A 12,668-nucleotide genomic window follows, 5' to 3' on the forward strand; every position below is an offset into this window, starting at 1 on the left:
GTTGCATCTCACTTTACAACGCGCAACAGAATATAGGCAGTTTTGGAGCAAAAATACAGTGTAGATCGAATTGTTGATATTTATACCTGTTAATAGCTTCTTCATCTCCATGCAAAAATTTTTAAATAATAGATTGCTGTTTGGCTCTCCCTTGGAAAGCCATAGGCCAGCAAGCATAAGATTTCGTTTACTGAATCTTAAACTCGGAGGCAGGTTGTTCAGAACAACAAAAATTGGATATAAAGGCTTTTTTGTCGTTGAGCGGAATGTAGCTGCCCCATCGGTATTGACACTTAGAGTTAACTCTCGCATTGCTTCGCTATGTGGTAATTTGTTAGCGGTATTTCCTTTATTTATATCAGCTATTTTGTTTTCAGTTATATAGTTGCGATAAGAATCAATATCTTGCTCATATTTTTCAACTAACTGTTTTAGTTGAGGCTCAATAGGAATCACGACGAAAAAGTCTTTTTTACAGGCACCACAAACAGCACATGCAGTTGTTCCAGCCGGAGCTATAGTACCAAAATCATATTGGCATCGTGTACAAAAATATACCCGCTTGGAACCGTATGGATTATTTTTAAACGAACCTAAGAAGCCTTTAATACTTTCTGGAAATATTCTTTTCCCGGCAATTGTATTCAACATACGTAGCATATCTTCCAGCGCAGAATATGTGAGTTTATGTCGGACATAAAAATTAAGAACCATGAACAGAACCTCGACATTCAAAATTCTTTACTATGCTTTGAAAAATTCTCTATCCTTAGTGTAAAAGATCTGAAAATACAAAGTAATAAGTAATCTCGTAAGAAATTAGTAATGTAATTAGTAAGTAGGGTCATCCCAATATTATGGGCTAAAAGATTTTGTATTGGTTCCTAATGTATGTCAATAACATGTAATAGTCGAATTTCAGTTGGGTGAACGTTGTTCACGTTCACTCAACTTAAATTTGACTATTAAAAGTTATTGAAATATCTTAGAAACCAATACAAAGTGTTGACTGGCCCATAATACTGTGATGGCTGTAATAAGTAATGAATCTTGTTCTAGTAAAAACATGACAACTTGTCAGTCCTATCAAGAATACAATGCTGCTCTCAATATACTTTGTGTGATCGATCAAAACCTAACATAAGACTTGGTGAAGCACATTGATTGTTGCATGAGCTTTTATTTTTGCTTTAAAATTGTAATATGCACTTGCGATTGTCAAATTTTGTTTCGGAATCCTAAGAGCAAAATTCGAGTAGAAACTAGTTCGAAAAGATTAACGAATTTTCTACTTTTCTGTAAGGTCAAAACGGACGCAAATATGTTTGAGGCGTGTTTTTTGTTAAACGGGCAATACAAACCTGTAAAAAGTCGTTCAAAAAAGCATCCTCATTATCCACAAAATTATCGAAACATTCATTCTTATCTTCTACAGACCTCTTTTGTGTAGCGCTGGTGGCGGGAGAACTAGCTCTGGAAGCTTCCGAAACGTCTATCTCATTATCGAACAAATTGGTTTGGAGATCAAATAAAGACAAGTTGGAATATGATGTAGTGTCATTGCTTCCGGTTATATTTTCTAGTTCCGAGTGACTGATGGTAATACATTCGGCATCTGGGCTTCTGAATAACCTATTATTATTGGCATTATATTCAAACAGAGTAGCACTTTTAAGGCTGAACTCATTCAATCTATTTGCATTATGTGAATCCGAGGCACTGGCAGAAATATTCACCGTCTGTGATAGTTGTTTTTCAGACAATATCGACTCCAAACAAATAATTATGAAGGATACATTTTTTGCGAAATATAATTTGCCCGACGATAAGAAAAAGTTTCGGCGGCCCCTCGTATTTGCTTTTAGTTCACTCATGACAGCTTCGACGAACTAAAAAATTGCAAATATTTATTGCGATTTACATCAGGTTTGAAGATTTAGGTATTCTTCTTGAGTATTCGATGATTTGACGAGTAGAATTAACACTTTTCTTTTCTGTTTATTGCTGCTTTGGGGTATGACTCCAGAAATAACACATATTTAAAACTTCTTTTGTGTTTGTCAACAAAATATTCACATTTATAGCGGTTTACGACACAAGTAAGACAAATTTTACAGTGCGCTTCGGGCAACACGTCAGGTCAAAACTGGGTCAGAGTCAAGCGAATAAAGAAAGGTGTAAATAGCTGTTAAGTTGGCTTCAGGTTAAAACTAGGTGGGCTGGTGGAATAAAAAAAAACAAAACTTTTCAATCAAGCACAGTCACTCATTTGCAGCGATGCCAGAATTATTTCGAATTTGCGAATTTCGATGATTTTTTTTCTTTTTCGTTACAATTTTGAATGAAAAGTGAAACTTTGTGTAAATAGTTAAACGGCGAAAGTACATCATATTATTGTCACTAACAAGCACATTTTTTGAATTATTGTAACGATTTGTTTCGTTAGATTTCAGCAGTAAGCATATGCTAGACTAGACATATTACAGTTTAAATTAATAAACAGCGGGATCGAATCGCGATTGAATTCCCTTCGAATTTGTTAAACATATTAACCATAGCAAACCCCTGTTATACCAGGATTGAAATACATATGTTGGATGTTAGAGCTGTTAAAGCTGTTATTTACATGCGTTTTTCAATGTCTCATTCTCATTTCCTCAACATGCCGTGAAAAACTCCGTAGATTTCCATAGATGTTGTCAAAAGCTCATGGATTTTTTCACGGATTCGTATATCCGTGAAAATGAAACAAATCCGTAGATCTACAAAAAAAAATCGAAGATCTGGTATGCCTGTCCTTTTGCACTTCTTTAGATTGCACCACTGAATGTCTGAATCCGAGATGCCAGGAAGTGCGAGCAGGTTTGCGAACTTCAAAACGAATGAGTGATGGCCAAAAATGTTAAGGTTGCATAATTTATAGTTGTAAAAATATCGGTAAAATGGATCTGCGGATCTGCGCAACAGTTCAAAAGTCTGTGAATGTGGCATTCCTGCTCTGAGCGTGCTGTATTGTCAGAACCTATATTAGATGCACTGAATGAAAATAATTGACCAAACTTATGCTGTTTTAACTTTACTGCGAAAAATTGTATTGAAATAAAATATTTCAAATATGTTATAGCGAGCAGGCATTTCCATTCAATTTGATTTTCTTCAAATAGATGATTCCATTGTATTGGAAATTTTGGCTGGATATTTGCAAAAAATTTCGAGGCTGAATTATAAATTATTAACTCTACTTCAGTGGTAAACGTCGAGCCTCCCAAAAAGCATTAACGAAGTAATCAAAGCACTTAAGAAACAACGAAAACCTTGGGACTATAGCCCGAGCCTTTGGCATCCCTATACCGAGTAGCAGTGAATGACAATGAACTCATGTCCTGGGCTCAAATTAATTTGTGCCCGCTGTCAGCAGTAAGATAAAGATGTATGAAAAGAAGCGGTGATATGCTATCTCGTTTACACATATGTTGAGATGTTAGCCCTTGAAGCATGACGTGATGCCAAAGGGGTGCTATATCCCGATTCGGAACTCGACCTTCTGTTTATAGTACACAGACTTTGCAGCCAAGTTAGTCTACAGGACCATTGCGGGGCTGGCACTACGATCCTACTGACACTAACAGTCTCTACCGAGCCGAGACTCGAACCTACGACGACTGGATTGTATTACACTCAAATATTTCATCATTTGCGTTACGCGTTTATAAACATCAAGAACCAGATATGGAACGTGGTGGACCACAGCATGACTGCATCACTGCACGGTGACGGTACAAAAAATAAGAGAGATTTGATAATTGCAAACAGTTTGTTTACATGGACTTGGAAAACTTTCGGCTCGAGTGAAAATGCGGAAATGTGTTGCTTGAAAAATTGCGTTTCCTGAAAAATTCGCGCGCTTAACGAAAAAAACTTTGGTTCAGTGCCTTCTAGCTAGAGGAAAGCTTTCGGGGAAGGTTTAAAATGTTTGTTCTCTATATTTTCAATCCGTTTAGTGCATTGATATTTAAAAACCGTCACCGAAAATTGGATGTCGTCTGAATTGTGGTGTGCTTCAACGAACGTTTAGCAACGAATTCACGTAGGCTGAGTGGTATGTGATAGTTTTTGTACTCATATCATTGATTTTCACTCCTAACAGAACAGAGCCACTAGACGGTGAGTGGAAAAAATCTAACACTTTGTAAACAAACCTGTGGGATCTGTAAAAAAGTGAGGTTATTTTGTGTGTGCAATAATCTATCGAACAATGATGCACCGGTTCGCCTACTCATAAGATAGTTGTGAGATTATTCTTCTTTCATAGGCCAACGTATTGTCAATTTGGTTCAGTGTAGATAAAAAATTTCGTCTGCTGAAAAGAAATCAAGCCAGTAGTTTCATGGCCTAATTTTTGGAAAGAGCGTATCAAGTTTGGTACACACTTTCAAAAATTTATTTAAAAAGTAGATAAACTTAACACATACTGCTGGGCTGAATGAATTGAGCCAGTTAAGTTTTGTTTTTTGTTTTAAAATCTAGGACAGGATGTGCCAGTTGGAGCGCAAAATAAAACTTAGTTACTATCATAGTGGCATCGCTATGTGATTGGTTGATTAAGCGCGGTATGCAGTTGAAAAGATTTTTTTTTCCTAACTCAAATTCATGTGAAATTGAAGTACTGAATCAGGCAATGAAATTTCTTCTCATGGACAGTACGCAGCTAAAAAGAAATCAGGAACCGAGGGAGTAAACAAAATTCACTTGGTGTGAACACTGTTGTGAAGCGAAATGTCACTTGTTATTGTGCGGAATATTGAGCACTGACATTTTTCAGGCACTGGAAGAGTCAGACAGCTTTTTGGTCGACTCACGCCAGATCGTCACGTTTTGGTAAACAAGTGTGTTCAAGTGTTTTACGAAAAAAAAGAGCAAAAATCGTTATATTTACTATGCCATTACAAGATGCAAGTTATTTTCAAAAAATAAACTGCGTAGTGAATCTTGTTTCCAATGGCAGAACAATATTTCAAACCCGTTTAGAGTTGGTATCATAATTGATTAGAGAGTAGGATTCCGTTTAAAAATTTTGATTCATTCACTGGAACGTGCAAACAAGCTCCCTGCACTATCATCAGCGTTAACACTCTTTGTTTATAGAGTCTTGGAAAAAAAAAAGATTCATTTTTAAATATTGTAGAGGTCAACGTTTATTACGCGAATATTGTTAGATTTTTTTCCAAGCTATGTAAGTAGTTGATTGTTTCGTTTTGCATAACTGAACTTTCTAAGATGCCTTATCTACGCCACTGAGGTAGAGTAAAATTGAAGGTATTCAAACACTCCTCGTAAATCTGAAGTTTCAAAGCAATTGGTTCAGTTTTGTGTTGTCGCCGCACGATTCTATTTTTATCCACACAGTTTTATCGAGGCTGATTATCTTAAACTTAACTTAGAATAGCTCGTCGTTAGCGTGTATTATATATCCTTCGGCATTTTGGAATGTTATTCTTGACTTTCTTGATATGGATAATTTTTTTGACAGTGCACATATAACTTTCGGTCTTGATCTAACGTCCATTTCTCTTCCATGGTTTAATGCAGTAAGAAGTGTTAAAAGTATAGAATCAAAAAGGTTTTTTTTTATAAAAATGTGTCCGAGAAAATCCGAACGTCTTTCTGTCAAACGAGTGAAACTGGCAGCAAATGTTGCGAATCTGGCATTTATGGAAACGGTATGTATGTTTCTATTATATTTTAGCTCACAAACCAGAGAAATAGAATCCTGTGAATTTATTCTCAATTTTATGTCATGCTTATTACTAGTTATTTAATGCTAGTTTTTTAACAGGATTCTGAAAAATCAGGAATCATTCCGGAAGCGGTGGATCCGGGAGAGGGTTGCTCACGAAGCAGCGCTTTCAACCAATCTCAATCAATATCTGAAAGTTCAGCAATTGAAACAACCAATGATTTGGAGGCACCTGTAGCCGTTGCGTCTGTTATAAGATATTATAAGACGCCGCAACCGGAAACAAGTTCTATTGAGCAGGATCTTAACGATACAGCTACGATCATAAAAAAGTTGGAAGATAAAATAAGTAGCTTGACAAACACCACGGGAGCTACGTTCTCTGAACTTCCCGGATACAAAGATACAAAGATAGCGATTATATGTTTGTGAAGGAACTGTTAATTGAATTATTTCCGGAAGGAACTGGCGATGCAACTGTGACTGGAAAGTCATCTAACAACCCGGGCGGAGTTAAAGGACTATCAGCGAAACCTGTAGACACGCCGGACAGAACACAGCTTGATCCGTCAAAAGTGGGATATATGAAAGGTAATTTGAGGCTCTTATTTATTATTTGAATATAATATATATGTATATGATATATATATATATATATATATATATATATATATATATATATATATATATATATATATATATATATATATATATATATATATATATATATATATATATATATATATATATCCACTTATAGTTCAAGGAGATAAAAATATGTAAACTCATATTTTATTCTTATCAGCTTCTTTGGAAAAAGAGAAAAATGAATGACCTGTAAGTAAACGAATAATTCATTTGTTTTAACGATTATTTTTTATATATTATTGTTTTAATCAAGCATAAAAACTAAATGCAGTGACTTTTTTTGGTAAAACAAAAGAAATCCAAAAGCTGGGTATGTTATTTTTTAGGTCTTAATTTGAATATCATGCATAGGTTTTCATGAGATCTTGAACTGATAACTCATTCAAATATTCGTTTGCTATTGCATAACTGCAAGCTACCTTCAGCAGTTATTGATTATTTATAACATGTTCAGTTATGCGTTTGGTACTTGATAATTCGATAATATCTGAACCAGTTACTTTCATAACTTTCCAATGCAAGTTATTGGTTTGTTATTCAAGTATCAAGATTTGTTATTCATATAGTCTTGGAGGAACAAAATTTTGGTATTATTTTTTGTTATTTTACCAACTATGTAAGCCTTATCAAGATCAAAATGAGGTATGGTGTTATCAAGTTTCCAATATCTGAATATGGTATTACTGTGGTATTTTCTCCTGCTCGGGTACCCGGGCAGGAGAGCATAGCAAAATTATAACTCATCAATAACATATTTTGTTGTGAAGTCTTATCGTGTTATTCGAAAGATATTCCCGTTTCTAACACGCATATGAAATTAATATCAAATTTTAATATTATATCTCGTTGTGCCTTCCATAAGATATTAGAAGTGGTTTATGAATACTTCATAAACGGCTCGTTTTTGAAGAGAAAATTTTTACACTATTAAAACACAACATACTGTATAGTAAATATTTTTATTGTTCCTATGAAATTACATGTATTGTATTTGAATGAAGGTTTTTGGACTGGCATGGATAATTTTAAAAATGAATATTTTAATCAATTTGTGTTCGCATTTTACAAGGTGAAATAAAGTTTAAAATTTCATTGTCTGTGGTAATCTGCATATGAACACACTGTACCAAGCTCTCATCTAACTTTATACATTTGATTTCGCTGCTGATTGTAAAAGTATGCAAATTTTTGTAAACTTCTTGAGTGTTTAACTTTTGCAAAGCTAAATAGAACGAATTGTTACGGTCACTCAAAATATTTAATACGTTATAGAAACTTTTGTTGAGTGAAATCCATGAATCATCATACATGAAGTCCATGCAAGAATTTTTCGTGCGTATAGTAACTGATTTAACTACTAGTTTTTGATGTGGTGCGAATTCTCGTGTTGACGTCATCATCGTATTCACAAAGTATTGCGAGTAATGAGTATTGCTGTTTATTTTCTGCTCCTGAAGTTTTGTTGGCCCATAATTCTTTTATCCATTTTTCTATCGGCAAACGTTTTGGAACCTTGGTAAACATACATAACTTATATAATATAAACTTTTGTTCTAATTGAACTACTGGTTTGTTACTTCCGCTGCGGAAACCAAGCAACATTCCGTTGCCTAAAATAGAAAATGTTTAAAAAATTATTTGCTGTTCAAATACGAAATAAATTTAAAAATACCTGCTTCAAACGGGAAAAGAGAGAAGTTATAGAGGGTACCGAAATTATGCACTGCCTTAATTAGTTGTTGTGCGGATAGATGAACATTATACGTCATGTTTTGATGTCCATAGAGAACTTGAAACTGTTTTCCAAAATGCTCCAAACGTCGACCACATAAATTAATATCTCTTAAATCCGGTTGCAGCAATTGGAATATAGTAAATGAGAGTAGCATTACATGGTTTAAATATTCCCTAGGTAGAATTCCATACATCATAGGAAATATGTAATGCAACAGTATTCCTTCCCATTCATTTGCTTTGAATTGTTTATATTCAGTAAGGGGCTTGGGAAATCTTGGGAAGGAGCTTGGTGGACGAAACGATAGGAAACGTTCTTCTATTTCAGTGAGACGTAAGCCAACAGAAAAATTTTCTTTATGGTTTTCACTATCTACCCACAGCGACCATAATTGTTTCATTACTCCGAGTAATACTGCATGCATGTAGTCTGTGGGAAATCTGGATACAATGTCTAAGTTCGGTATCGACATGAACACAGATTTTCCAACTATTCCAAGTTTTTCCTTTCCGGTTCTGTGTACCTCATCCATCAATACACGTGTTGAGGCATCATCTCGGTCTGCGACAGATTTTCCAGGATAACATCTAGCATTACCGATAGATTCTCCAGGGTGAAGACAAAAAGTACAACCATACACACCATTAAATTGTTTGTTGCATGTGCATCTCACTTTACAACGCGCAACAGAATCTAGGCAGTTTTGAAGCAAAAATACAGTGTTGAATTGTTGATATTTATACCTGTTTGTAGCTTTTTCATCTCCATGCAAAAATTTTTAAATAATATATCGCTGTTTGGCTCTCCCTTCGAAAGCCACAGGCCAGCAAGCATAAGATTTCGTTTACTGAATCTTAAACTCGGAGGCAGGTTGTTCAGAACAACAAAAATTGGATATAATGGCTTTTTTGTCGTTGAGCGGAATGTAGCTGCCCCATCGGTATTGACACTTAGAGTTGACTCTCGCATTGCTTCGCTATGTGGTAATTTGTTAGCGGTATTTCCTTTATTTATATCAGCTATTTTGTTTTCAGTTATGTAGTTGCGATAGGAATCAATATCTTGCTCATATTCTTCAACTAACTGTTTAAGTTGGGGCTCAATAGGAATCACGATGAAAGTCTGTTTTACAAGCACCACAAACAGCACATGCAGTTGATTCAGCCGGAGCTATAGTACCAAAATCATATTGGCATCGTATACAAAAATATACCCGCTTGAAACCGTATGGATTATTTTTAAACGAACCTAAGAAGCCTTTAATACTTTCTGGAAATGTTCATTTCCCGGCAATTGTATTCAACATACGTAGCATATCTTCCAGTGCAGAATATGTGAGTTTATGTCGGACATAAAAATTAAGAACCATGAACAGAACCTCGACATTCAAAATTTTCGACTCTGCTTTGAAAAGTTCTTTATCCTTAGTGCAAAATATCTGAAAATACAAAGTAGTAAGTAATCTCGTAAGAAATTAGTAATGTAATTAGTAAGTACAGTCATCCCAGTATTATGGGCTAATAGATTTTTTACTGGTTTCTAATGTATGTCAATAACATGTAATAGTCGAATTTCAGTTGGGTGAACGTTGTTCACGTTCACTCAACTTAAATTTGACTATTAAAAGTTATTGAAATATCTTAGAAACCAATACAAAGTGTTGACTGGCCCATAATACTAGGATGACGGTAATTAGTAATGAATCTTATTCTAGTAAATATATGACAACTTGTCAGTCCTATCAAGAATACAATGCTGCTCTCAATATACTTTGTGTGGTCGATCAAAACCTAACAGAAGACTGGGTGAAGCACATTGATTGTTGCATGAGCTTTTATTTTTGCTTTAAAATTTTAATATGCACTTGCGATTGTCAAATTTTGTTTCGGAATCCTAAGAGCAAAATTCGAGTAGAAACTAGTTCGAAAGATTAACGAATTTTCTACTTTTCTGTAAGGTCAAAACCGACGCAAATATGTTTGAGGCGTGTTTTTGGTTAAACGGGCAATACAAACCTGTAAAAAGTCGTTCAAAAAAGCATCCTCATTATCCACAAAATTATCGAAACATTCATTCTTATCTTCTACAGACCTCTTTTGTGTAGCGCTGGTGGCGGGAGACTAGCTCTGGAAGCTTCCAAAACGTTTGAACCTATCTCATTATCGAACAAATTGGTTTGGAGATCAAATAAAGACAAGTTGGAATATGCTGTAGTGTCATTGCTTCCGGTTATATTTTTTAGTTCCAAGTGACTGATGGTAATACATTCGGCATCTGGGCTTCTAAATAACAACTCATTATTGGCATTATATTCAAACAAAGTAGCACTATTAAGGCTGAACTGATTCGATCTACAGTAACTGTTCGCTAACTGGGTGCTGTTTAACTGGGCTGCTTTTTAACTGGGCGTTCGCTAACTGGGCTATAGCCCAGTTAAAAAGCAGATGAACGTCAAAAATCAGCGTTTGGCATATCGCTGTCAAAACGAGATAGGGGCACATGAATAGTAAATTGAAATTGATTTTTTCAGTTCAATGGATTTTGGTTGTCATCACACATGCGATCCACCAGATATCCATCTACTCGTTTCCAGGTCAAATAAATATTTTGTTGGAAGAAAATGTTTCCAAGCAACGGTTAGTGCAAATAAAGCACACGCATAGCTAAAGACAATTTATTATTTCTCAGTTACTGTTCATCAATCAGAATTTTTAGTGTATTTGTTTTAAAACATTTTCCAATATTCGCTGAGGGAGTTTTGCCTAGCGCCAATACATCGAAATCCCCCTCGGTATTTGACGACATTTGAAATGTCAGCCCAGTTAGCGAGCGACATTCGATAACTGGGCTAGGCCCTCAGCCCAGTTAGCGAACGAACAGTGTCTTTGCATTATGTGAATCCGAGGCATTGGCAGAAGTATTCACCGTCTGTGATAGTTGTTTTTCAGACAATCTCGACTGTAAACAAATAATTATGAAGGATACATTTTTTGCGAAATATAATTTACTTACCTTTTTAACATACTTCGCATTTTCATAACCCGACGACAAGAAAAAGTAGGAGGGTGGTATTCAAGACACGACCGCATGACGTTGACTACCGTATTCTTATAAAAAAAAATATTCCATTGAAGCAAATAGTAGGGGGAATTGCAACGCTTCTTTTACAAAACTTCTGTAACAAAATTTCGAGGTACCAAAAGGTACCAGTTGCCGATTATTCTCGTTTACTGGTTAGTCCGTCCAGAATTCCAGCCATTTTAGTATTTTGCAGTAGCCATTTATTACTAACAGCCACCAGCATAACGGGTGAAACCGGCACGAGATGACCGGTACTATTTTGTCTTTCCTCTTTTCAGCTGCTAACACCTAGCGCTGTCGTGAAATTAACATCAACACAAACACGCATTTTTGCAAGGATTTTTTCCGCTAGCAGCAGCATTTTGAAAAACAGAAAATTCAACTAACCGCTTCTATTATAAAACTGCGAGGCACCAAAAGGTACCAGTTGCCGATTATTCTCGTTTACTGGTAGTCCGTCCAGAATTCCAGCCATTTTAGTATTTTGCAGTAGCTATTTATTACTAACAGTCACCAGCATAACAGGTGAAACCGGCACGAGATGACCGGTACTATTTTGTTTTTCCTCCTTTTAGCTGCTAACACCGAGCGTCCGTATGTATCCGGTACGGTTTAATAATGAAACTGATGGGGTGAAATGTTCGAACGATACGTTTTATACCAAAGCTTCGTCAGATAATTAGAAAGAAGGCGGGGCTACATAGATGATGGAATGGTAGAGACAAATATTTCTTGAAAGCTGCGCCGGCCGCTGTCGTAATATTAACACCAACACAAACATGCATTTTTGCAAGGTTTTTTTCCGCTAGCAGCAGCATTTAGTAAAACAGAAAATTCAATTAGCCGCTTCTGTACCAAAATTTCGAGGCACCAAAAGGTGCCAGTTGCCGATTATAGTTTCCTGGTTAGTCCGTCCAGAATTCCAGTCATTTAAGTGTTTTGCAGTAGCCATTTACTACTAAAGCCACCAGCATTACGGGTGAAACCGGCACGAGATGACCGGTACTATTTTGTATTTTCTCCTTTCAGCTGCTATCACCTAGCGTCCGCATGTCACTGGTGCGGTTTTGGAAACAGAATGATGGGGCGCCGGCCGCTGTCGTAAAATAAACACCAACAAAAAGATGCATATTTACAAGGTATTTTCCGCTAGCAGCAGCATAAACATCGGAAACAGAAAGTGACAACAACAATATAACAAAGTCAGCTCGATTGTATCCGTTAGTGTCGACTGTGCTTGGGAAGAGAGGTAGTGATTGGCTGCGTGGTATGATTTAGACAATCGATATTAATTACCAATTTTTCAATGGTGTATCTCAAACAATAGTTTGTTTTTGTTACATAAATTTAACCGTAAAAGAATTTCTGATCGATTGAAGCCAAAACCTCGAAAACCTGATTATAGATGACTGCAAAATAAGCGCTCAAAACCTGACCACTTTTCTCTGGTTTTCCCTGGTTGAAAAA

At 35.8% G+C, this 12,668-nt stretch overlaps 1 protein-coding gene across 1 annotated transcript; it reads right to left on the minus strand.

The window, feature by feature from the left end:
* Window positions 1–7,735: 7,735 nt before the first annotated feature.
* LOC129716809 (uncharacterized) lies at window positions 7,736–8,781 on the minus strand. The gene is made up of 2 exons (XM_055666644.1): window positions 8,058–8,781; window positions 7,736–7,995 (listed from the first exon to the last, which is right to left on the minus strand). Exons 1-2 carry the CDS (start codon window positions 8,650–8,652, stop codon window positions 7,736–7,738), a joined length of 855 nt encoding a protein of 284 aa, XP_055522619.1. The 5' UTR covers window positions 8,653–8,781.
* Between the last annotated feature and the right edge of the window lie 3,887 nt (window positions 8,782–12,668).

Source organism: Wyeomyia smithii, chromosome 1 (assembly GCF_029784165.1).
Source record: "Wyeomyia smithii strain HCP4-BCI-WySm-NY-G18 chromosome 1, ASM2978416v1, whole genome shotgun sequence".
Taxonomy (NCBI): Eukaryota; Metazoa; Arthropoda; class Insecta; order Diptera; family Culicidae; genus Wyeomyia; species Wyeomyia smithii.

Bases quoted from the DNA above. Each gene is read 5' to 3' on its own strand.
- LOC129716809 (XM_055666644.1), bottom strand. From the start codon at position 8,652: ATGGATGAGGTACACAGAACCGGAAAGGAAAAACTTGGAATAGTTGGA. The intron at 7,996-8,057 runs GTATTTTTAAAT...TTTCTATTTTAG, and splicing joins TCTTTTCCCGTTTGAAGCAG to GCAACGGAATGTTGCTTGGT.